The sequence below is a fragment of the Zalophus californianus genome, chromosome 5 (genome assembly GCF_009762305.2).
Source record: "Zalophus californianus isolate mZalCal1 chromosome 5, mZalCal1.pri.v2, whole genome shotgun sequence".
In the NCBI taxonomy this organism is placed as follows: Eukaryota; Metazoa; Chordata; class Mammalia; order Carnivora; family Otariidae; genus Zalophus; species Zalophus californianus.
The window spans coordinates 11,599,054-11,625,342 of record NC_045599.1 but is presented as its reverse complement, the minus strand read 5'-3'; the positions used below and the strand labels follow the sequence as shown (position 1 = coordinate 11,625,342).

The following is a 26,289-nucleotide window of genomic DNA, read 5'->3' as shown; positions in this document are numbered from 1 at the left end:
CATTATTCGAAGTTCTTTTTCCTACTTAGAGGAAGGACTCTAAACCAAATATTTGGACATCTGATAAACACTTTCAGTGCTGTTTAGTGACCCCAGAAGCTAAGATGTAACCGGATTTTGATTTTCAACAGATGGCCTGGAGAGCCACGCCAAGGTGCTCCTCTGGTGGAATCACACAGTGTTGGCGTCACCCACACCGGGTGACCAGGGTCAGAGCCTCCGAGGGCACAGCAGGGTGGCAGGACTGAGGAAGGGGGACGCGGAGAGCCAGGCAGGAGGCGGGCAGAGATTACTGGAAAAGAAGAAGGGACCCCAAGGGAGACACGGAGGGAGATGAAGAGGAGGAAGAGAAAAGCAAGAGAGAAGACGTATGGCATGGTTATCATAAGCTGAGACTGGGACTGAAGGAATGATAGGAGACAGAGAATGAATGTTCTAGAAAACACCGGAAAATACCTCACATGGAAGAATTTGAACACGTGGTAATATTTTATTGCTTAAGTTGTACATTTCTAAATTTAAGGAAAAAGCTCTCTGACCTATGACCCATGGTCAAAGTCTGAGGAGGCAGCGCTTTGGTTGGTTTTGGGGCCACGTCCCATGGCCTCCTGCTCACTCAGGGAGCATCTTCTTGTGAAGCGAATACAAAAGCCAACTCTGGTTTTTTGCATCTTCATTTGTGGCTGCATCGACTTACACAAGAGGGAGGGGGAGAAAACCCTAGATCACAAGGCCTTGAGCTCATACAACGTATTTTAAAGCCTCTCTTAATTTTTACATCCCTCTGAGGTAGATCGGAGATCTGTAGCCTTAGCCCCTTTCTACAAAAACAAAATCAAAATGAAGACACAGAATTAAACACACACAAAGTCTAGGGTGGGATGATTTGCCTTAGCCATCTCGATTCAATCCGGGGTAACCGATCTAAGCCAACTCCCAACGCTGCAACTGAAGAATGCGTTTCAAGTTGTCCCCACTTACAAGCAGGTTCAGTTTGGCCAAATGGAACCACATTTCTGACTTCATGCCCTGAGTGCAGAGCTGTAAAGAGTCTGCTGTGGTTAGGCTTTTTGTTCTCTTTCTCTTTATTTGACCACTTCCCTTTGTGCTGAAAATCAGTCCCTTATGGCTACTGTCTGTTGACACCCTTATTTTTGTTCATAAACTTGGGCTGAGTGAGTGCCCGGCCCACAGGTGGGGATGCAGTCTCCGGCTTCAGGAAGGTTCCTTCGGGCCTCCACAATCTGAAGGGCACGTCACGGATCCTGCGATCCTGGCTTTTTGTGACACCCTAAACTTCAGTGGCCTGTAATGTGTGGCACAATGTGATAGGCCCTGTGGGAAGAGAGAAATGGACAGAAGACCCATGTCTGGCCCTTCAGGCACTTCACATGGCTCCTAGGATGAGCTGTTCCTTCTTTTTAAAATGTTTCCTTGGCTTCTCTAGGTCCTAGTGAGTATTATTTGTCTGGTTTCTCTTTCTTTACACTGTTGTGTTATTTGCTAATGACGCTTTTAAATAATGAACTACATAAAATCCAGAGTATTGCAAGTCTGTGTTTTCCCTCAGAGAAGATGTGCTCAGTTGGCCAATGATCCAGTATTCTGCTGGCTTTCACAACAGAATAAGCAAGGCTTTCTAAGGTAAATTTGTTTTTACAAGGCACCCCGAGTAAATTCTGTGGCTTCACAGCCCAACAGGAAAGTAAAATCATCCCCTGGGTTGGCAACGTCCTGGGGAATCAGTGAGCCTTGGGGCCAAAGGGGACAGCCTGGGAAGAACAGGAAGGACCCTGAGGAGCAAATGTGACTGACATACAAATAACAACACATGTGGTTTTGCAGACTCACGAAGCCCTGGGAGATAAAAGTGTGAGTGAAATCCATTCTAGCAGGCAGGAGGGGCGCCGGTTATGTGTTCTTCCGTAGCCATGCCATCATCCTGGCATTGCGTGTTTTGTTTTCCAGATTTTTCTTCTTTATTGTCTGTAATTTCGCGTGGACTGTGAGCCTCTGGTGCTCTTCCAACATGTTGCCAAAAAACTGCTGCAGCTGCAAGCACCGAGAGAGGGTGGGTCATGAGACAGAATAAGGCAACATTCGTGTGGAGGAGTAATTGGATTTTGCAAATGGCACGCACATGGTGGCCAGAGTAGGTAAGAAGGTGCGCTCCCACAGACTGTGTGCTCCTGAGGAGACCCTGCTTGAGAACAGGTGATGAAGACTACGCCTACCCTGAAGAATTAGGTGTAGACCAGAAGTCCTGTGAAGGGGGAGCTTCATCTATTTGATTCCCTGCTCTATGCCCCGGAGCACAGAGCAGGTGCTCAGTAATGACTCACCGAATGCATACTGGATATTACACCAGATGTGTGGACAGACACACAGGGAGAACTTCTCTTATCTCAGAAAAATGCTGCAACTCCCAAGGCTCAAGACTGGCCCCTAACATCTGGACCCTTACAAGTGTTATCCTTTATTTAAGAATATTTAGAGAGTGGGCTTGTCCCCTGACTGGATTCCTTCACTGAGTCAGCTCAAGCCTTTAGTTATGGGAACATCTGCCGCAATACTATGTCTAAGCCAGACCCCAGCGAACTAATAAGTCATATTCCAAAAAGTCTGTTTCTGTGTCACTGGATTAGAACTTTTTTTTTTCTTCCAGATTTTTATTTCAATTCTAGTTAGTTACCACATAGTGTAATACTGGTTTCAGGAGCAGAATTTAGTGATTCATCACTTACATACAATACCCGGTGCTCATCATAACAAGCGTCCTCCTTAATGCCCATTCCCCATCTAGCTCATCCCCCACCCACCCACCTTCCTCCATCAACCCTGTTTGTTCTCTCTCGTTAAGAGTCTCTTGTGGTTTACTTCCCTCTCTTTTTTTTTCCCTTGCCATATGTTTATCTGTTTTCTTTCTTAAATTCCACATATGGTGAAATCATATGATATTTGTCCTTCTCTGACTGACTTATTTTGCTTAGCCTAATACCCTCTAGCTCCAACCATATTGTTGCACGTTCATTCTTTTTGATGGCTGAGTTATATTCCACTGTGTATCTATAGAGACCACGTCTTCTTTATCCATTCATTGGTCGATGGACATTTGGGCTCTTTCCATAGTTCGGCCTTTCTTGGTAATGCTGCTATAAACAGCAGAGTGCGTGTTCCCCTTAGAATCTGTATTTTTGTATCCTTTGGGTAAACACCTAGTGGTGCAATCGGTGGATTATAGGGTAGTTCTATATTTAACTTTTTGAGGAACCTCCATACTGTTTTCCTGGATTTGAATTTAGAACATCTGAGATGACAATGTACAGACGCCAGCTTAGGAAATGTCACTTAAAGCCTAGTGGACTTGAAATTGAGGAGTAATAGGGCCATCCAGCCTAATTACCATGTAAAAGAAAAGTAAGTTTCTTTTTAAGGTCTTATTTATTTGAGAGAGAGAGTAAGATCATGGGGGGGGTAGGGTAGAGTAGAAGCAGACTCCCCGCTGAGCAGGGAGCCTGATGTGGGGCTCAATCCCAGGACCCTGGGATCATGACCTGAGCCGAAGGCAGATGCTTCACTGACTGAGCCACCCAGGCGCCCAAAAAGTAAGTTTTGAGCAAAACGTGGGCTAAAGGAACCAGGAACAAACCTCCTGCCCTCTCCCACAGCTGCCCAGAACCCTGTACCACCTGCAGTGTGTGGGAGGGGAGTAGGGGTCTGCGGGATTGTCGGTGGGGCTTCATGCATGCTGAGAATGTGAGGCCAGGCTCCCACTGGGTGCCATACGAAGACCAGACCATATTTTCAGGATGATCCCATGAACGGATGGATGACAGCAGGACTATAATCTATAAATGATTACTACATTTTTGACAAGGACATTCACAGTAGCTAATTTACTTGTTTTCCAAAATGGCAAAAATTTCACCACAGCTGAAGGTATTTTTGTTTTTGTTTTTTTAAAAAAAACAAACTATCAGTGACTCTAGAGTTTTGGAACTCCGAGGACTGCTAAATTTATAGGCACTTCATTCATTCATGAAACAACAAATAAAACGTCCCTGGGTTCTCTAGACAAAAAGAGGAACGGAGGCCCTTCACTGCCAACACAAACTCGGCCTTCATTCTGGAGGCTTCCTTCCAGCATGTCTGGGTGCCCCTCCCTCTCCTGGCCAGGGAACCCCTGATAAGTCAGGTCCTGGCAGCTCAGCCTCAGGCAGGCCCAAACTCACACGTAGAGAAGTCCTTCAGGAATTCGTGATTCTTCCTCTCCCATAATAACAACTACATACCTGACTGCTTCTCTCTCTCTCTCTCTCTTTTGGCTCACAATCAAACTTCAGGCCTCTCTGACCTATATATTTATTGGTTTATTTGCTGGGGCAGGGGAGCTGATTTTCCTTTCTTCTTCTTTTTTTTTTCTTTAACCCAGGTCGATGTGTGGAGTGGATGGAGCTCCCTGCTCCATAAATCCTCCTAATATCTTATCCTTGGCTAGAGGATGTATGAGATATTAACCTGATAAGAACAGACACTACCCTTGATCTCAGCCAAAAGGCCAAGAAGTGATTGCTTTTCCTTCCTTATTTATACAGGCCCTTTCTGTTCATACTAATATAGTTCCGGGCCACAGTGTTTAATTTGTGCTCAGACATTTTTTTCAAAAAATATTTATTGAATCAATTGAGATGAAATTGATGGACAATAAACCATATGCACTTGAAGTGTGACAAGTGAGTGAGTGGTACTCATTTTATATGCCCGTGAAACACAGAGCTAGGAGCTAGATACAGTAAAGTACGTTTCCATCACCCACATATTCCTTCAGGCGCTCTGCAATCGAGCTCTCCCTCCACCCCAGGCAACCACGGATCTGCCTTTTGTCACGACAGATTATATTTGCATTTCCCAGAATGTGTCTGGTTTTTTTTGTTTCTAACTCAGCATAATCATCTTGAGATGATGTATCCATGATGTTACACGAACTTATTTTTTTTTTTTTTATTGCAGGATAGTATTCCCCGGTGTGGATATATTACATTTTCCTTATCTAGGCACCTACTCCTGGATGTGTGGATAGTTTCCAGTTCTTGGCTAACGTGAATAATGCTGCCGTGAACATTTATGTAACAAGGCTTTGTGTGGATATGGGTTTTAATTCCTCCTGAGTAAAAACCTAAGAATGGAACTGCTAGGTCATACGTGTCTAAGTAACATTTTAAAAGACCGCCTGTTTTCCAAAGTAGTTGTACATGTTACCTTCTCGCTGGCAGAAAAAGAGAGTTCCAGTTGCCTTACCTCTTTGCCGGTGTTTGGTATAGTAAATCTTTCTAATTTTACCTAGGCTACTAGGTGTATAGAGGTTGTATTATATATTACCCTTGTTTTATTGTATGTGTGTGTGTTTGTGCGTGTGTTTGATAGATATTTGCTTTGGCCCCTTAGTTTACTTTCTGGATACGGGATCCCCTTTTCTTTCCAGAACTACTGCTCCCCTAACGCAGTGCCTGTGGTTTGGGTGGGGCTGGCTCCAAATGCAGGCACATGACCCAGGCTGAGCCACTGGAGTATTTCACCCCCCACCCCCTACACCAGGCCATAGTCACCGACCGGGGTATGCGGACCCAAAGTAGGACCAACCAGAGTCATTCCACAGGGCTGGAACTTGAAGTTGGGTGAGCAAGGACTCCTCCTCCTACAACTGAGAGGGCTAAGGATAACAGAAGCCTGGGGCTCCGTTTGCCTCTTGTGGAGAAAGCCTGCCTAAGAAGACATTAAGCCGAGGAGGAAGCAGAGGCTAGAAATGGCAAGCTCCAGGTCGCCTGGCGCGTTCAGTGGGTAGAGCGTGCGACTCTTGATCTCGGGTCTGTGAGTTCGAACCCCACTCTAGGTGGAGAGATTACTTTAAAATCTTAAAAGAAGAAAAAGAAATAGCCAGACCCCTTCTAGGTTCTAGAATACAGGTCTGACAAAAATGTGGTCTCCCTCCTCGGGGAGCTTCTTAGGGCCTCAGGGAGCAGACCCATTTACACACCAATAATAGTATAAGGTGGTTAGTGCTATGATACAGGTATTCATAGGATAACTGAAGAGCATGCAGGAGGAGAGCGTGTAAATCAGTTAATTAAAAAATTCCTAGTCTAGGTGGTTGAGCAGGGTCTTAAAGGATAACTGGGAATCATCCAGCCAAGGACAGGCAGGGTGAAGTCACCCAAATCAGAAGGCAGGGCATTTCCAAAATCTGGAAAATGTGAAGCAACATGATAATTAAAGAAAATCTGTAAATGGTACAGCATCACTGGAGGCAAAGTGTTGGGGAGCGTCTCCTACACTCGGTGGTGAGGCAGGCAAAAAATGAAGCCAGAGAGGCAGGCAGGGGCCAGGTTATAACGAAAAGAGTAAAAATGTCTTCTCATCACTTGATGAGTTCCTGAAGCTTTGACAGCAGGGCAAGGACTGAGGGCCGGGATGCCCAGAAGAGCAGCCCGGGGCCAAGAGTCCTAGCCAGAGGGCACTGCAGTCAAGTGAGGTGAGCAAGGATGGCGTCCAACCCTCTACCAGCAAGAATGGTCTCTATTTCAGGAGCAAGATGGAAAGCCATTTCCTGCACACAGTGAAAATAACCCCAACGGAGGCACGGAATACAGTTATTCCAATAAGCCTGTCGTTTTCAATTTTAGCAGCTCCAGATTATGTGAAAAATGGCTTCTAAATTGTCATTATAATTCAGGATATCTAAAGTACTTACCTCTGTGATCTGCAAGTCTGTACTTATGGTTCTCCCTATTATATACATGAGACTAACCAGCGATTGTGTTCCGTACCTACAAAGCAACAAGATGCTAATCAGAGGTGGAAAATGTTTTGCAAGATAAAGCTGTATTTTATAGAGCAGGTAAGATGCTGAGTTCACAGCCCCTATTGATTCCTCCGTCCCAAATCTAAGCAACAACATGCATGAACTAGCTTAGCTTCATCATTTCATAGGAAATCTATTATAAAGAAGATTTTATCAGCACTAAGGAAATATTCATAGGTAAATATCAATTTGGGTCCACATAGTTCTGGAAGCTTTACTTAAATATAAAAAGCTCTTCTTAAAAACCTCAACCATTTTTATCTTTTTAAATGAGGTGGTTAAAACAGATGTCATGTACCTCAAATTAAGACAATTTAAAAGGGGTAAGTAAATATGCAAATTATGCTCCTTAAAAAACAGTAATTAATATGGGATCAGTTTCAGAAACTCTGCCTAACCTACCCTGAAAGCTTATTTAAAATTTTGTATTTGTATATACTTTTTGGAGAGAGGATCCATGTCTTTGAAGATTCTCCACATGTTGGTGATTACCGAAGGGCTAAGTACTCTGGCTCCACTTTCTCGCCTTCAAACAGGCACCGAGATTGAAACTTCCCCTCTAGTTTCGAGTCCTTGAATGTCCAACAAGGATCATCCAGAAAAAAAACCATGAAACATTGTTATGGAGAAACAACAGATACATACCTGTCCGAAGCCTTGCTGTGGTTAAAAAGGTAAATAAAGACTTTGGGATGCATTAAAGAAGAAAGAAAATTAAAATAGGGTTAATGTTTTGGACCCAACAAGAAAGGGTTCAACTACCATTCTGTTCTATCTACGGTAGATAGTTAATACACATGATTGACTTACTTTAAAAAAGTATACTTGAAATTAAAAATTGCAAGAGTTAATGTTGGTATAATACTTCAAGGTAAAAGAACCTCTCTGTAACACCTGACTGTTCTCCGTTTGCTTGAGCTCCTATTTCTCCGTTCAGCTGTGTGCTCCCCATTATGAAACCCAACAGTAAGGAAGCAGGAACGTGTGCAAGCTTTCATGCTTAGCCAGTGTAACAACATTTGAAGACGAAATCAAGGCTTTGGTGAAAAAGAAGGGGGTAAGATTCATTTTAGGTCAGGAAACTGATCATACTTTGTATTCTATATTCAAATAAAACTAGGGTTTTCCTGGAGGCTGTGAAGCCTACATGGTTTTAAGAAAGCCAAAAGCAGGGGACACCCAGGTGGCTCAGTCGGGTGGGCATCTGCCTTCAGCTCAGATCATGATCCAGGGTCCTGGGATCAAGCCCCGCATCAGGCTCCCCGCTTCTCCCTCTGCCTGCCGCGCCCCCTGTTCGTGCGTGCTCTCTCTCTCCCTCTGACAAATAAATAAATAAAATCTTAAAAAAACAAAACCAAAACCCAAAAGCACCTGGCCAGGATGATAGGGCACAAACACCATTTCTACTGCCTACAGTAACAACTCATACAAGTCCTATTGCTTCATCTCTAACCACACATTCTTCCATGAGACCCATCCACAGCTGCAGGGCCAGACGCATCTTTCCCTAACCTGCAAGATGTCTTTATGGTCAGTGGAGTTTTCCTCACTGGGATCGGGACTCAAAAGATCATCTTTGGCCCAACAATGGACTCAAATACCCCACAGCAACCAGTGCAATGCTCCGGACACAGGAGTGAGGGGCAGGACCAAATGGAAGTTGTTTGCCTCAATACAAGTATTCCCAAATACAGTTTCAGATCAGGCTTCCTGGGAAGTATGTGGGGCCCGAAGTGTTGCTGGCCAGAGCCCTCAGCTCTAACACTTGACCAGCCCCGTCTCCTCCGTTCCAGAGCCCCGAGTTCCAGCCACCTACTGTGACCGGTCCCAAGTCAGATGCTCAGTCCTGCCCCCGGGCATTTGTTGGCGTCCTCTGGTCCATGCAGAAGGTCATTTTTTTCCCCCCACTGTTTGTTCAAATCCCACTCAAATCCTATTCTTCTCTTTCAGTCCCCAAATTTTCTCTGGCTCTCCTCTACCGCATTTCTCAGGTAGCACAACCTCATCACCTTATATCCTTGACAAGAGCTTAAACTACCTGGACCTTGGCATGGAAAGATGATAACTGTTTATTACGAGAAAGAACCTCGGAATTGATCAAATAGGATGCCTTTCATTTTATATAAGAGGAAACCAAGACCAACTTGTTAACTAACAGGCAAACAATAAACAGTTGTTGTTCTAGTTGCATTCCAGAGGGGAGTGCTGGAGAATTCAGTTTCTCGTCAGTTTCTCTCCCAGAAAAACGGATCTCCTGGCAAAATGACATTCTGTTTACATGACACAGACGGTAAGTAGCAGGATTACAGCTGTAAGATGTAGGAAAAAGGTATGGAAAACTCTAGATTTTCTTCTATGGGGCTTCTTGGGGTCTTTACGATGCTAGCATATACTGTGAATTTGCAAAAAGTGGAGGTTAACACAGACGGTTCCCAAGCTGATCAGGCTACTGTCTTTCGTATTCCATGAACAATGCTCAGTGAAACATACCAGAGAAACACGAATTTCGCAGCTAACTTGCTAGGAATCAGTCACATTTCAGGAAGTTCAGAATAAGTCTTTTTCACATAATTAATGTAAAATTTAATTTGTCAGAGACATTTGTGCATTGATCCTTTATGTTGTCTTTATTATCATAGGAAGACTGGTAACATGCTAGTCTTCATGTTAAACATAACTGTTTAAATAAGTGATGACTTAAATGTTCTGATGTACAAAGAATTAAGTAAGCATTTTTGAGCCATTTTTAGGGTGTATAACATTTTGATTATTAACTTGCACTTTTATTTCCTAACAATCTATAAATATTATCATTGTTCATTCAAACAGAATCATTTGCACAATTCAGCAAGACTGATCAATATTACAATTACTATTAAATAAATGAGTAAAAAGTAAATAAAAAATGTATTAGATATAGAAAGCAAACTATTTGAGTCTGAAAGACTTTTTGTAGCAGAATGTGTGAGAGGAGTGAACTGAGATGAATTTGCTATAAATAGGCATCAATTTTATGAGCATGACATCTTGTTGATAAGGGATTAAAATATTCAAGTCATGGTTAAAAGCTCATATATTTACAGTTCTAGGAGCTTCTTTATTTTTTAAGATTTTTATTTATTTATTTGAGAGAGAGAGAGACAGAGCATGAGTGGGGAGGAGCAGCAGGGAGAGGGAGAAGCAGACCCCCCCACTGAGCAGGGAGCCCGATGCAGGACTCGATCCCAGGACCCCGAGATCATGACCTGAGCTGAAGGCAGACACTTAATCCACTGAGCCACTGAGGTGTCCTATAATTCTAGGAGCTTCTTGAGGTTCAAAAGACCCATTTAGAGTTAAAAAAAAAAGTGGGGCATTCCATCCATTTAATATAGTACGTACATCATTGAAATAAATTGCCACCCATCACTTCTCGGCCCTTTGGTTAAAATCAGATGTAAATAAATCGCCACACAATGGACTTTCCAGAGAGTGTTACCAACGTGTTCCTGTTCTCTAAACACAGAAAAAAACGGTTCTTCTGAGGAATAAATTTAAAACACACTCCAAGTCACTTAAATTGAGAGCGATCTTTCCCATGAGTTGCTCAAAGCCATTTTGGGGGGTTTTCTCAGCACATGTGCTGTGTGTGCTAGAGGAAGAGGGGATGAAAAATGAATCAAGGGGCTGGTTTACCCCTGTGAGCATGCTGTCCAGCTGAACTCGGCAGTGATGGCAATGTTCTGTACCCGAGCGGTCCAGCATGGTAGCTGTTGGTCACTTCATGCTCTTACAACAGGATTCGTGCAACGGTGGAGCTGGATTTTAAATTTTCTTTAATTTTAGTCAGTTCAAATTTAAATTTAAAGATGCATGGATTAACTGGTGGCTATCATATTGAGCAGTGCAGCCTTAGACGATTTTTTTAATCAGGGGTCAGCTGGTTTCATGTTAAACCATGCCAGCATCACCGAGGGAGCCGGTGAAAGGTGCAGATTTCCCGCCCTATTTTGGTGGATTCTGATTTTTAAGGGGGTAGGTGGGCTTGAGAGCCTTGAGGTGACTGAACCACTCTAGGAGATTTCTAATGTTGTGCCTGGGCTCACCATGTCACTTTGAGCCCCAACGACAGTAAGTACGATCCTCAGCACTTAGAAGGACGTACCAGGTGCCAGGCGCTGCTAAATACTAAGGCTGGCTCAAAATCGTGAAGTTCTGTCTTCCTCAGGGCCCAGCAGTGCATAGGAAGGAACAGAGGAGACCACCATTGGGCCCTCAGGCAAATCATCACACAGTTCTTAAAGGAGCTGTGCTCTCAGCGTTCTAATTCCACAACTGCTCCTCGGGAAGGAAACAGTCAAGAACAATAGCTGAAGTGAATGCCCACAGCAGAAGGACAGATGGCCTCCTGGGCCAGGCAGAGCCAGACCTAGAGGGGGCACGCGGGGACGGGGCTTCTGTGACAAACTCCGGGGAGAGAGAACAGAAACAAAGAGACAACCCTGTGGGGCTGGAATTTCTGAAACCTCAGGGACCAAGGGGACCAATGTCAATAATTTTCATTTCAATCCTAGCTCCCCAGTTCCCAGTGGGACCTAGGAAGGAGGGCATTATCTTTAACAACTTAAGCAAAAATGGAAGATACCATTTACCCCCAAGGTCTTCAGAATCCGAGGAGATTTAAGGAATTCATGAGGCTGCCAGAGGCAATGAACTTAGAATGATAGATAATTTAATAGTGGACATAAGGTCAATTTTCTCAATAAGAGTGTTCTGCGATGAGCCAGGAAAATGGTACTATGCAAACAAGCTTTTAGCTACATGTTGTAAATTTCTGATTTAAAAGCACATTTTTTTTGGTGTTTAAAGGAGTTCAATAAACATTTACAGAAGAAAAACTCTGCAGGATTTTGTTTTGTAGGAGAGCCATATTCATATTTTTTTTTTTTAGAGATGGGGGTGCTGCAGTGCATGGAGAGAGAGAGGGAGAGAGAGAATCTTAAGCAGGCTCCACGCTCAGGGACTCAGGGCTTGATCTCACGACCCTGAGATCATGTCCTGAGCCAAAACCAACAGTCGGATGCTTAACCGACCGAGCCACCCAGGAACCCCCCATATTCACATTCTTAAACATTTATATTCTAAATATACTTTCTGTTCCAAAAGAATAAACTTATCTATGAAAGGTATCTTCTGACTTTACAGGTGTTTGGATCTGCTAAGTATCTGCTAACTCTAGCAGATGTGAGTATTTGTAGGACGCCTTATTCTAGGCTTTCAGGAATGTATGATTAAGTCATGTGCTAGAAAGACCGGCCATCAAGGGCATGCTGTCTGATTTTTGCATGTCAATGTACATTTTACCCAACAGGGGGCTACGAAGCAAGCAGATTTAATCTTAAAAGGTAAGAAATATGGAAAGTTCGAGAATATGGAACCCAGCTACATAAAGGGAATCTGACAAATAAGACACAAGCAACAGCAACAGTCATGAACATTGTTGTTTCTTGAAATACAGTGATCTACCTCCCAAAATAAACGAATGGTTGGTGTGCGCTCACACCAAAAAAACAAAAACAAAAACAAAAAAAACGATGATTTGTTCTACTCTGTGTCTCTGATGACAAACTTCTTAGTGGGCAAAGCCAGGAGACTGAGGTAGGTATAATCCCAGGCAAACCCATTTTCATACAGAAAGCCAAAACTGAGGGTAAGTGACCTTCTCTTCCACAAATGAGACTAAATGCAAGAAAAATCATCACTTCTCTGGTCCGTGCAAAGGACTTTTGTGACCTAGTCAGACTAAGGTTGAGCGTCTAGCACCAACCCAATGACCAATCTTGCATTTCCTTCTTACCTTTCACTCACAGCTTGCCAGTTGTTGACTAGAAAGTCCTTTGCAATGTACCGGCCCACTTCAGATGCTGCCACAACCTCAACGATATTTGTTTCATTAAAAGCGAAAGGCGATGCAGTAATGGCATACTCCATATATCTGCAAAAAATGCATTTGCAGAAAATAAATGCGCAAACATTATCCAATAGAAAGAGCAAATTTCAACAAGTGGACTTAAAATCCCATATGGTGCTAAGTCAGGAGGGCACAAACAGGTATTCTTTGCGTTCCTATAGCAGCCCATGTTCTATTTTTCTCCCTTCGGTATATTAATTGCATTCCTCCGCCAGGAACTCCAAAGATAAGTTGACCGTAATTACCTGTTAAGTATCCATGGGTCTTTACTGCAGCTCATTGCATAAGTGAGTTGAATCCTTTCTTCTTCCTTTGTTTTATTAGTGTACATATTTAACAGAAAGTCCCACTCTTCCTCACTTCCCAAGGCGACGCCATAGCATAAAATTACACTTTTAATCGGAGAAGGTATTCTGTAAGGTAGAACATGCAGTGATATTTCTCATAGTAGTTACGTGATATGTTTATTTAGATGTTATATTTTTAGAAGGATGTACCTAGAAAAAAAATGTTGAGGTCTCAGATGTAATGATCAAAAGTAGGGATCGAGAAAGCCACCTGTGGAAACTGTCATTAGCATTAATATCATGAGACAAGAACATCAGATTCATTTAGAAACTAAGGAGTTACAAGAAAGAAGGAAATTATAATAGTTCAATCAACATACACTGATAATTCAGCTTGGGCTCATATATATATATATATATATATATATATTTTTTAAAGTAATCTCCACACCCAATGTGGGGCTCGAACTCATGACCCTGAGATCAAGAGTCAGACGCTCTACCGAGCGAGCCAGCCAGGCACTCCTTATCTCATGTCTTACGATCACATTTCTTGAGAGTCCACCTGAGGTGATTCATTAGATGTAACACAGTAAAACCAGAAAGATAGTCTTCGTCTCAGCTCTCAGCGGGAATGCAAACTCATAGAGAATGAGCTCTTTGGACACACTTACGTATAAATCACAATAATAAGCCATCGAGGAACAACCGAAATCAGACTCAAGGTACGCACAAATGGGACGCCTAGGTAGCTCAGTTGGTTGGGTGACTGCCTTCGGCTCAGGTCATGATCCGGGAGTCCCAGGATCGAGCCCCGCCTTGGGCTCCCTGTTCAGTGGGGAGTCTGCTTCTCTTTCTGACCCTCCCCCATCTTGTGCTCTCTCTCTCTCAAATAAATAAATAAAATCTTAAAAAAAAAAAAAAGATACGCACAAGTGCTTATTAGGGGACACACTGAAAATTAGCAGCCCAGGGTGACAACTCACTGCATAAATTCGAATCCACTGTCATACCCAGACCTACGGTAGACAATGCAAAAGAAAAAAAAGGGGGAGGGGTATTTGAAAAAAATAGGAGACAGACTACCCAAGCAAAAACAAAACAATCACTCCCAGAATGAGAACATCGAAAAGGTAGAGAAATTATTGGTGTTGAAACAGGACTGAACCAAGGGCAATCCAATATGAGTCTTACTCATTCTCTGGATGGTTCACCCAGTTTTTGAAGAGTTCTCTTGACAGCTGAAGACAGTCTTCAAGGCCCAACCAGCATGCAGTTTCAAAAAGTTTTTCCAGGGCTACTCTTAAAGGAAAGCACAAAGAAAAACATTTTGTTTTGCTACATTTACTACATTTAGTTTTTTTCCTACTCCAAGTACATGTGTTTCATGAGAGGATGGGTGTTTTAAAATATCCTTCCAATAACATCGGAGTTTGTGAAAAAATAGCCTTTGTGGATGGCAAACTTATTTAAGGCTCAGAGAAATATTTGCTGAGAGGCTCTCAGGCACCAAATAAACTCCTAAGACTGGTATTTTTTGAAAGTCGGAAATAAATTACTGCCATTCTTCATCTCCCTCAAACACACGAGGGAGTACACACACTCCACATCTGTTACCAATTTATTTTTCCTCCCTTTCTTACAATAATTGCCTTATGGATAGAAAGAAAAAAGACTTGAGAGTATTTGATCTAATACCCTCAAAAATGAAGTTCCTTTCTCTACACACGGAAAGGAGAGGGAAAGGTTTCTTTCTCTTTTGTGCTTTCCCTTGCTGGAACTTCTGTTTCTTCCTCTGCTCTATTTGGCTCTTTATGTTCGTGTCCAGATAAATAAGAGAGATTTTTGTTTTGTTTTGTTTTGACAGCTGAGCAGCGCTACACATTATTGTTCCGAACAAAGTTAAGTTCAAAAGAATACGTTGAAGAACAGTAATCAGTCCAGAGAAGCGATGCCTGGAGGTGTGCCTCTCCATACTCCCGACTCTCTCTGACTTGGATTCGGAGGTAAAGGAACTCAAACTGGCCCTAAGTTTCCAGAAAATGCAAAAGCCAAATCAGGGTTGCTTCACCCTCCATTTGCAACCTCAGCCTGGCCTGACCTTCCGATAAGGAGAAGTCGAATGTCCAAGGGTGGAGGGCCTCTGAAAGACAGTTCTGAGCATTCATTTACCCGCTCCCTCCCTCTCCTTCCCCATCCCAAGTTGGACACAGCAAGACGGGGTTTTCTATGAGTACACAACTCTCCAAGTTTACTCGGAAGACAACTGGCCCCAGGAAGCTACAAAAAAGCAGGTCACTTGAGTCCAATTTAGGAGAGCCAAGGATTATGGCTGGCTAACACCTGTGGTGCCCGAGTGAGCACACTTTTGCCCTCCGGTTCACGCACCCAACTCGTCTGCCCGCTGACTATCCTGCCAGTCCTCACCATCTCCCGTCTGTGTGTCTAGTCAACCCCATGTCCTTCCAGTTGCCTGCCCTAGCAAGGAACTATCTCCCCTCTTGGAAGGATACCCTTGAGAGAGAATAATTCCATTTTGTCTATTTTGTATTTCTTGCTTGGTCTGATTGATTTCAGCCTGATACTGATTAGAGCTGTAAACATAATCCCTGTTCCGCTGTAGATAACAAATTCCCTCCCTAAATCTAGAAGCTCCCCTCATGTCTCCCCTCTCCCCCTACAAATCTTGAGTCACAGGAGGCTGGGGATACTGCAGCCTTATTTTACCTTTTACCCCCTTCCCAGACCATCATGACAACATGCTTACGGCCCTCACCAAACCAATAATATGGAAATCATTCGCAATACTTGCTCATGCTCACACACAAATGACTAAAATATTTCAGGCAACATCTCTCATCATACTTGTGTAACGAATGGCAGAATTTCTGTCACCAATAACATACAGAAAGGACTTTTTTTCTCTTGTGGCCTCCCCATGCCTTCCAACTCATTGGTATAGGCTGGTTTTAATCAGTACAACCCTTCACCAATGGTAGGACACACTCACAGTCTCAACCAGTGGCCTAAGATTTGAGAATACAGAGCTATAGATTCCTGTGTGTCCATGCGTGTACTTTGCAGGTAAATTAAGATCCCAAACTACTATTTCCTACTGGGGAACGTGTAGCTTACCCATCCCAAAGACGCTGGTCTCAAGGAGCATACAAAATCTCCCAGTTAAATCATAGGTATCAAGGTCTTCCTAATATACATCTGGAAGCCTGTCTCTTAAGATGAATCATTTTATTCAATTATAAACTGAATTGAACATAAATTGAATATACATCTTCAATACAGAAAAATCAAAAAATACTTACAGGGCTAAATAGTCGTCTTGTAACACTGCCACGTTTTCACGAATGACAGTTGAATACATATTCCATATCGAGATAAGTCTCTTTAACAGATACTTCTATAAACAATAAGGAAAACCTACAGTTAGCTATGGCTCACAGCACTGAATTTGCACTGTATTTCCCTTTCTCTGAAAAGACAGGAATAGAGGAGTGACAGGTATCTCCTGAGAAGTTGTCTTTGTTACTAAACGTGTAACTGGTTGATTTTGTAGCCTCTCTACATTCAGGTTCCTCATTGGTACAATGGATGCCAAGAATACTAATATTACAGTTTGGTGAGGACAAAACAATATTACATATGTGAATAGGCACTGCAGAATGTAGGAACTCGGTAAATCTTAGCTCTTATTACCATTTCACATCACCTGGAACATTTTCAGGTGTGTTCAAAATAGAGAAAGAAACATAAAATTTTAAAACCATTAAAATTTCTACCATAACATCCCCATGGTTCATATCCACACCTCCAAGAAAAATTGGGACAACTGATTTATGCTTTGGACAATTTTAAGCCTTGAGTCTGAAAAAAAATTTCTTCAATTGAGCTCTCAGCTGGTGAATAGCAAGGTTATGAAAGTTATCCATTTACAATACATCCCTAAGAACGAAGTAGATGTTATTCGTTGACGTTCATTAAAAACAAATCCTAGGGCGCCTGGGTGGCTCAACTGGTTAAGCCTCTGCCTTCAGCTCAGGTCATGATCTCAGGGTCCTGGGATCGAGCCCCACATCAGGCTCCACACTCAGCAGGGAACCTGCTTTTCCCTCTCCCTCTCCCTCTACCCCCTCCCTGCTTGTGCTCTCTCTCTCTCTCTCAAATAAAAAATAAATAAAAACAAATCCTAGTTTTTACTTCTTTACCCAGAACCAGGTGTCAGAGTTTATCAAGGAGCCACCTTGATCCCACAGTTAAGTGCCTTCTTTCCTGGGTCACCATCCCCACATGCAAGGATGTTTCCACCAGCTCTTTGGACAGCAGAGGAAAGAAAGTCTGGACCTGTGAGGTATTTGTGATCTCGCCTTCCAACTGCCCCAGAAGCTTGCTTGGAATGTTCTTCTGGCCCACCTTCTGGTTTGTTTCTGGTCCCTAACTCTCCAAAGGGCTGCTCCCTAACTGTTGCTTTGGTTTGCCCTGAGCCATCTTTCTTATGATCACTGTTTAAGATCTAATAATGGAAGTTTTCTCCTTTTCTACTGTTTCAGTTGTGATGGTGTGGTCATTGTTTGATGAATTCCCATTTTCCTCTCTCACTTGCCAGCAGCAAAAGCAGCTTTAAAATGTTTACTTTTTCTGGAACATGCCTCTCCGGTGAAGTGCTAGTCCTGTAGTTCAGAGTATTTCAATGATGAATGTAGGGTTCTTAAAAATCTTTCTGTTTGACTAACAATCTTTTAGGAGAATAGTTGCTATCAGAGAAAAGGCATACCATTTCCATCCACTTCTGGGTTCTTAGGGAACACTGTCACTTCACCAAGAACTAGAGGCCTTTCCAAACTTCTCTCATACTCATCTCCTAGACCAGGTCTATGACTAAAGTATGACTAAGAGTAACCAGCCATTCCCAAGAAAATGAATACATATTTGGAACTCATAGACTATGACTTGGGGCAAGAGATGTTTCACAGATGCTGTCTAGTTACAGAAAGGGGGAGAGAGGACTTTTTTTAAACCACACAACAAAGAAGGAAATTACCTTTAATAATGGGTACATATCATAGCTGTTCGCATCAAAAACAAGATCCTTGGTTACCAGGTTCACCAAGACCGCGTACCATACTATGATTTCATCTTCTTCAGCAAGGTACTTGGTTAAATCAAGGGCTGTTTCAATCTCAATATAACTGTGTCTGTTTGGTTCAAAAAAATACACACTCAAAAAACCTCCACTCGCTAAATAATTTGCACACTTTCCATACATGTCCCATGCTTCGACGCCTGACTTTAATAAAGTATGTGAAATCAGGAAGATAGAGGTCCCAGCTCCTTGATAAGGTAGGAGCCAAGCAATGCTGACAGACCCTCCACTACAATTTGGTACATTCAAGTGCCCCAATTTTTGGAGACTAGAGGAAAATGCAGGCCAACTCTTGGACTGCTCAGCGGGCAAAAGAATATTTGTGCATTTCGTACGCATTCTTATGAGATTATAATTTCCATTCAACAAGTATTGATTAGAAGTCATTATCTAATGCTCTGCCAGATACTCACAGGAACACAAACTAGTGTGTAGGACACAACTCCTGCCTACCGTTGGGGATCTTATTCTTTCAGGGAGAAGCTGAGACTTAGGCATAAGAAGCTGTTAATGAGTCCGAGAAAAGGCAATGAATATAATAAAAGCAGCAAAGAAGGAAAACCCATGCGTGTGATGGAAAAGTCAGGGAAGGCCTCCTGGGAGGAGGAAAGTGAGAAGGGCAGTGAAGGCTGGATAAGATGGAAACAGAGACAGAGAAAGAAGAAGGCTGCTTATGACAAAGAAGGTAAAGCGGGAATCTGTGTGATGAGCAGACCAAGCAACCGAGGTGCAGGATTTCTTCAGTGTGGAACTGAGAGGTGGAAGCTGGGAAATAAGGTGGATCAACACTGTAATGGGCCTTGAATGTCAGGATGAGGAGTTTACATGGAGGAGGAAGGTATTTACACAACACGGGGTGACATCACGATGTAGATGCTGAAAAATTTTATAGCCACTGTGCTGAAGAAGACAGAATGGAATTTAAAGGAACTGAAGGCTGGAAGCTGACATAACAGGCTAAGTAAAAGAGGAGGTGTGCTTGGCTTAGCACGGAAGCAGTGAAGGTGGTCAGTAAGGGGAGAATCCAAAGGACATCCTCAAGAAAGAAGAGATAAGACAGTTGGCAAATGGCAGATGGAGAGAGAGAGAGAGAGAGAGTCAAGGATGTCTCCAGTTTGGGTGATGGGAAGAATCACGGCACTCTGAGAGAGAAATTGATAGCAGGAGCAATTCAGAGACAGAAAGAAAGTCCACTGTGTAAGGTCTGGAGTTTAAACGATCACAGGATATGCAGAAGGCAGGAGGGGACAGGTAGAGGTGTAGACTTAGAAGTCACGAACATATCCCTCCACAAAGCTTTACTGAGTAGCCGGTATCTGCTGGGCGCTGTACGTGCCCATAATAAAATGATCTCTAAAACCATAAGAATGCATGAGCCGTCCCGAGGAAAGAGAAAAGAAAATGACAGAACCATGATTGGTGTGAAGGGAGCAGGGAGAAAAATCAGACACAAGGGGAGAACCAGCTTTGTGTCTCAGGGTCTCCAGAAACCAAGAGAAGTTTCCCGAAGGATATCGTCAACAGTCTCAGAGTCATGGTGCTCCTAGAGAGGGGTTTCAGCAAAGCCGTGGGCGAGGAAATGTGCTGCAGGTCATAGAGGGAAAAGGGGTGGAGAAATGAAGGATAAAATAAACAGACATTCGTTCAAGAAATAGAACAGGCCAGAGAGAGAGAACACACTGGAGAATTGATTATATAGACTCCTTAATTTTATTGTCTGAAAATTTAAATTTTGGACACATACGAATTTATCTGGATGAACAAATGTACTGAATAAGTGTAATAGAAATAAAATCTATATTTCTGTAGTACACTAAAACATAGGCCATATCTCATTAAAATTACACCTATAGCCATCAGCCTAGGGTAAAAAAATCACTCCAAAATCTCAAGTGATAGTCTATTTTTTTTGATATGTCAGCTATTTCCTTAACTTACAATATCACAGGAAAATATGAACGCATCTACAACCTTCCTAAATGTGTCCCTTTTGATATTTAACAGCCTTTACAGATGCAAGCCCAAATCACTTGTATTTTCCCCTGAGTTTTTCTTCCCGATGGAAATTTAAAAAATAAAAATTCTAATACTTTCTGTGATAATCCTCCAAACATTTAAACACGATAACGTTTTCCTAGGTACATCTTCTCTACTGCATCCTTTTTAAAACTTCTCCTTTAAAGGGGTTCCTTTTAAAATGCCGACTTACATTTTCATCTTGTAAAACTGAAACTTGGGCCCCATTAAACACTAACTCCCCTAATCTCCCCCCCACCTGCCCCCGGCAACCACCCTTCCCTTTTGTCCCTAGGATTCTGACTACTCCAAGGAATTCATATAAGTGGAATCATATAGTATTTATCTTTTTGTGACTGGCTTCCTTCACTTAGCCCAATGCCCTCAAAGTATATCCACAGTGATGTCCATCCCAGCAACTTCTGTGTTCTAAAATTCCACTGTACCCATGGAACTTGATCCTAATCTGAATAAGTTGGGCCCTGTCTATACTGAAGAAGCAATTTCACTGCACGGTGATGAGGCTGTAAGGTTTTATTACATTCTCAAGGTACACTTAAAAGCCAGCAGTGAAGACAACATACTCACTTAGACAAGGAAAAGGCATCGTCAATCAGCTGCAGCCTGTGGATAACAGGAATAGCCTGCAAATTAGATCCAAATTTGGGCAGGAAAAAATGAGAACATTTCTTAGCCATAAAATAATTTTGCAAAATCATAACAGTGTTTCAAAATCAGAGTCGCTTACAAAGCCCTTTTACGTGGATTGTCTCACGCACAGAGAAATGGTGATCACTGAGGATAGTCCCCATGATTTATTTATTATACATCTGCTTTTGATAAATGATCCCTCCAGACATCAATCACAAGTCTTTCATCTGGCAGAGAGTTTTGCCAAAAAACTCCCTGAAAAACATGGCATGGTGAAAACAAAAACGGGAAGCCATGTTTAAAAGGCTCGCCAGGATAGAGAGTGTATGTTCAATTGTATTACACAGTCCAAATAGCTGTCAGGAGAATTTTTGGCACAAGAAGCCTTAAGTATGTATTATTTAGCACTATTTTGGTAATACTGATGTCCTCTGAGTGGTGTCCATCTTGTCAAGATTTTACTAATTTGACCCAATGCCACCAACAGAGCACTTGGAATCACAGAAAGTCAGGGGTCCATTCCCAACCCAATTGCTTAAGGTTGGGCTTGAGCCCCTTGGCATGGACAGGCCACAGGACTCTCTTTCAGCTAGAGGGGCCTCAGGGGCCCAGAGCCTGCTATCCCCTTCCTTCAACACCTCACGCATTTTCATGGGTTTTGTCCCAGAAAATCCATCTTCACAACACTCGCTTTGAGCTTCTCAGCAAGCCAGACTTCAACCTTTCCTTGGTCTCATTTCTTTTCTGGCAGTAATAACACTTCCATTTTCAAAATTAATATTAATAACAGACACGCTGTTTTATTTGCTCCCCAATTATGTAGTAGACATAATTGACCTCAGTTTTTCAATAAGTAAGTCTACAATGGTTTCCAGAAATCATTGCTAGAATGGCATGCCCTTGCTTGCATGGCTTACAGTGCCCTTAGAAACCAATAAGAGGGTAGCTACTCTGAAAAAGATTCGAAAATAAAATGTTGTGATGTGTGGATTTTGGAGCCTTATTCAAAAGCCTCCTAATACATTTTTTTAAATTACTGAACATGTTCTGGTAGGGAACTGTGTCCCACCTCTGTTAAACATGATACACGTATCACCTTACTAATCTTCACAATTCTTTATTTAATATTGGTCTATTAAAACATCATTAGACAGATGGGAAAACCGAGGCATGAACACAAGTCTACCAGATGCAGAAGCCAAGCTCCGGACCAATACACTGAAGGTCGTCTTCTGCTAGAGAGGTTGCTGCGTGTTTCAGAGAACTCTCGAAGACAGAGACACCAAAGACATCTTTTAGCTCAACGCTCTAGCTTGAAGAATGGTCTCTCAGTGAACTAACTGCCCGTGGTTTGGGGGCAGAGCCAACTCTAGAGACTCTAACACCAGCATCCATCTCCACCAATGGAGATTTGGTTTAATTCAACCAATCAAAATCTGACTGACCAGAGCTAGCCAACATTTTAATATTTACATAAGGGAGAATGACTTATGTTTGGTGGTAAAGTGGTACTAGAGTCTATTGATATTTGTAAACTAAATTCTCTGAGGGAGAGGAAGAATATAAATTTTTTTTTTTAAATTAACACTTTCTAGCATAGACTGGGTACCCATTAAGGGCTTAGAAACCGTAAGCATATGTTTACCTACATTGTCTCTAGTCCTCATGATAAGTAACAAAGCTGTATTGATCCCATTTAAAGTGAAGAGATGGAAACAGAACATTTAAGTAACTTGTCTGAGATCACAAAACTAATGGTTAATTGGAAAATGTATTCTGATTTTTACCTAGAAAGGTAAAATGGCTGAAAAAAAATGATATTAATGTTCAAAAGCCCAATACATTGAACCTAAATCTGCCCTTTCTAAGAATGAGGGAAAAAATCCAGTATGGCTTGGGGTTAGAGAAGGCAGTGAGGACAGAGTCTCTTCTCACCAGGGGTTTATGAAAGCTTGACTCTACAAGACTTAAGAGTGCATTATTAATGACATTTAATAATACATATAAAAAGCAACCTTACCTTAGGATCTTTTTCAAGCTGTTGATTTAGCTTCTTCCAACCTAATGTATCATAGTTAACTCTGTAATATCCAGTCATATTCAAATTTAGAATCACCCAGTCGTGATCATAAGCTGAAACTTGCATTTCAGGGAATATTTCTACAAAGGGATATGGGGAAAACGTGAAATGGTACATCTAAAAAAATTTTCCAGTATATGCTTATACTATATCTTCTTAATCCTCAACAATAAACCCAATGCATCCAACAAGAAGTAGAGGAATTCTAAAATATATACTGATCTTACCATATAATTGTATTTTTTTCACATATAATGGCTTTTGATTTGAAACTTCTTTAAAGCCCTCTATGTTAAGTAATATTTTAGTTTTAAGCAAGATAGCTTTTCAAAGGCTATATGTTTCAACATTTTATTCTCTGCCTTTATATATGTGTGTAATATATATTCATGCATATATGTGAAGATATTTTATAAATCTTACTTACTGCTGCTTTTATCTAGCCAGACTAGAGACTGTGTAATTCCATTTTTAATCCAAAGAATAGGTACAATCCATGTGTCACTTATTAGGAAGAAACCAAAAATTCAGTTAATTTTCATACATAAGATATAAACTCTGAGCCCATATTAACTGAGATGATAAAATGACAGGACTCAAATTCTTTGGTCATGCCCTCTGGATAGGCAAGGGTTTGCTCTTGGGATTATTCACTGTTGTTTTTTCTTTTTTAAAGATTTTATTTATTTATTTGAAAGAGAAAGAGAGAGGGAGAGAAAGAGCACAAGAGTGGGGTGAGGGGCAGAGAGAGAAGTAGGCTCCCCGTTGAGCAGGGATCCCGATGTGGACTCGATCCCAGGACCCTGGGATCACGACCTTAACCAACTGAGCCACCCAGGGGCTCTTCACTGTTGTTTTTATAAGCTGTTTTTTCTTTGGCCGTTTGTTTGTTCTGTATTAGTCTGTCTTCCTCTTTACTTTTTCTTACAACTTAAGGTAGCTACTAAGACAATCTTGTATCTGAATCTATCTTTTTCTCTTTCTTTCTTTCTTTCCTTCCTTCCTTATGTTTCTTTCAATTTTTGTTTCTTTCAATCTATCTTCCTTCCTTCCTTCCTTCCTTCCTTCCTTCCTTCCTGTATCTGAAACTCTCGAGACCTGTTTATATTAAATTATAGCCACTTGGCCTCACTCAGGGGTTGTCCAAATGCTGCAGACAGACCCAAACCCATCCGTGCCAAGAGAGGCAAAGAGTAATTTCAGAAGAAAAAGCTTGACAAACATTTTAAAATGCTTTTCTGCCTCAAGCTTTCTCCCCATCTGAAAAGCGTTCAGCACGGATCAGCCAGATTATTCATATTTACTGAATGCCGACATTCTTCTCACGTTGGTGGACGTGACCTGGAGGAAGGAGATGACCACAGGAGGACATTAGTCATCTGAAGAGTCACACTTCCTTGGGGTTTGGACAGGACTTGCAATCTTGCTCAAATGCTCACAAGTCTGGTTTCTCAAAGACTTTGAATGAGGGTCTGTGTTGATCTAATAGCTAAGGCACACATCTTCTCAAAAGTTATGGAATTGTGATGAGCACATGGTGATGTATGCAAGTGTTGAATCATTACATCATACACTGGAAACTAACAGAACACTGGATGTTAACTAACTGGAATTAAAATAAAAACTTAAAAAAAGTCACAGAAAAGCAGACTGAGTAGGGACATTCAGTTCTGTTTTTCTTCCCTGGGGTTTTAAAGAAAGGGCAGGATGACCTCCATATTTGGGTGATAGTATTTGGAAAATTACTCCCTCATTTACACTGATACTTAACCACAGTGAGATGTGGACAACAGAACGTTATCCAAAACACTTGAACATCGTCTGACAAGTTAAGAAAGGGAAGGGAAGGAGAGAGGAATTGATGAACACTAGCTTTATACTCAGTTTTTCATTTCCTTTTGACAACAATCCCCTGGGATAGACGTTGCTGCATTTGCTTTACAGATAAGGCACTAAAACTCAGAGATTTTATATGAGACTTACCGAAGGTTTGAATTTTGGTGAGGTTGATATTTAAACCCAGGTATAAGGGAATCTAAAGGCCATAATTCTAGAAGTATAGGCGTGGCTATCAATACACACATACGTGCACGTGCGGACATGCGCGGAACTATTCCTCAAGGACCAGGGACCATTCAGTTCCATTTCTAGGGGGAAAATAAGACGACCTTGCAGCCGGATCCCCTTTTCTCTTACTTAACATGAGGCCATGCAGGGTTCTATTTGACTGCCTCTCACCCAGAATCCTGAGTAATTCATTACTTCTGTCTGAGGGACAGGGAGGATACATAACCCTCACAGTTTTGGTTGCTGGCGTCACGCTAAATGCCGGGGGTGGGGCACTGCCTTGAATCCCCCGATGCAAGTCTCTGGCCTCGCTCAGGACATCAGGGGTTCCACCTCATCCTAGCACCCCAGGAACACCCCTCACAGAGCACAACGATGCCATCCCAGAGGCCCACTGCAGAAGAGTGGTACTCAGCCCGGTGTTATGCTTCCTCACCCGCAGGCTGCTTTCCATTTGATCGGAGCTCAACCCCAAGGAAGGTGAAGGCAGAGGAGCAAATATACCTACTTGTGGGCTAGGAGAGTCTCATTTTTAACCTTTCCAAGATAAAATGGCTCTTGTTTGATGGCACCAGTGGATACATTTAAGGTGATAACTGGAAAACCACTCTGGCGGGTCCAACTGTCCATTATGCTTTTTACTGTCGCTGGCAAAAGAATTTTATTCTGGTCATCGATGACCTGTTTTTAAAAAATCATCACAAGAGCAGATATTTACCATCAAAATCTTTTCAGGTAGCAATCTCCCAAAAGAAACTACATGGCTGGCTATTCTATTCTTCATTTATACAGTAATCCTCAGTGGGTGATATTTGGGGCCAAATTCAGAACTCTGCTCAACTCTCTATGTGAATGCTTCCTTCGTTCATTCACTCACTCACTCACTCACTCATTCATTGAACACACATTTCAGGAAGTAGGACAATTACCATTTGAAAATGCCTCCATAAATCATCTTGCTCAGCATTTGAGTAAGAAAATGTCTTCAAATATGACTGTAAAAAATAGAGAAGTTAAAAAGAATGGAAAAGTTAAGGTTAAAATAAATAACATGCCCAAAACAATTTATGTTTCCTGCCTTCTAGGTAACAATTTTGTAAACTCACCTTGAGCGCACTGAGAAATAAATTCTCATTCAGGAAGCTAGAAAGCATTCGGGCCAAAGATGCTCCCTAAGACAAGAAACAGTCCATTGTTTGAGCAAATTCAGTATATAAATACTGA

The 26,289-nt window shown here is 42.0% G+C and overlaps 1 protein-coding gene and 1 pseudogene across 1 annotated transcript in view; both read right to left on the bottom strand.

The window, feature by feature from the left end:
- Positions 1 to 493: 493 nt before the first annotated feature.
- Positions 494 to 26,289, bottom strand: part of LVRN (laeverin) — a 67,498-nt gene continuing 41,702 nt past the window's right edge. The window contains exons 8-20 of the mRNA XM_027604342.2: positions 26,172 to 26,237; positions 25,995 to 26,060; positions 25,574 to 25,746; positions 23,426 to 23,502; positions 22,939 to 23,078; positions 20,856 to 20,911; positions 18,150 to 18,303; positions 16,417 to 16,511; positions 14,291 to 14,398; positions 13,055 to 13,222; positions 12,696 to 12,833; positions 6,749 to 6,824; positions 494 to 2,052 (exon numbers count right to left, since the gene is read on the bottom strand). Of these exons, the coding sequence (XP_027460143.2) occupies positions 1,912 to 2,052; positions 6,749 to 6,824; positions 12,696 to 12,833; positions 13,055 to 13,222; positions 14,291 to 14,398; positions 16,417 to 16,511; positions 18,150 to 18,303; positions 20,856 to 20,911; positions 22,939 to 23,078; positions 23,426 to 23,502; positions 25,574 to 25,746; positions 25,995 to 26,060; positions 26,172 to 26,237 (1,458 nt within the window). The 3' untranslated portion in view covers positions 494 to 1,911. The remainder of the gene's footprint in view (positions 2,053 to 6,748; positions 6,825 to 12,695; positions 12,834 to 13,054; positions 13,223 to 14,290; positions 14,399 to 16,416; positions 16,512 to 18,149; positions 18,304 to 20,855; positions 20,912 to 22,938; positions 23,079 to 23,425; positions 23,503 to 25,573; positions 25,747 to 25,994; positions 26,061 to 26,171; positions 26,238 to 26,289) is intronic.
- LOC113930098 lies at positions 4,445 to 4,570 on the bottom strand (annotated as a pseudogene).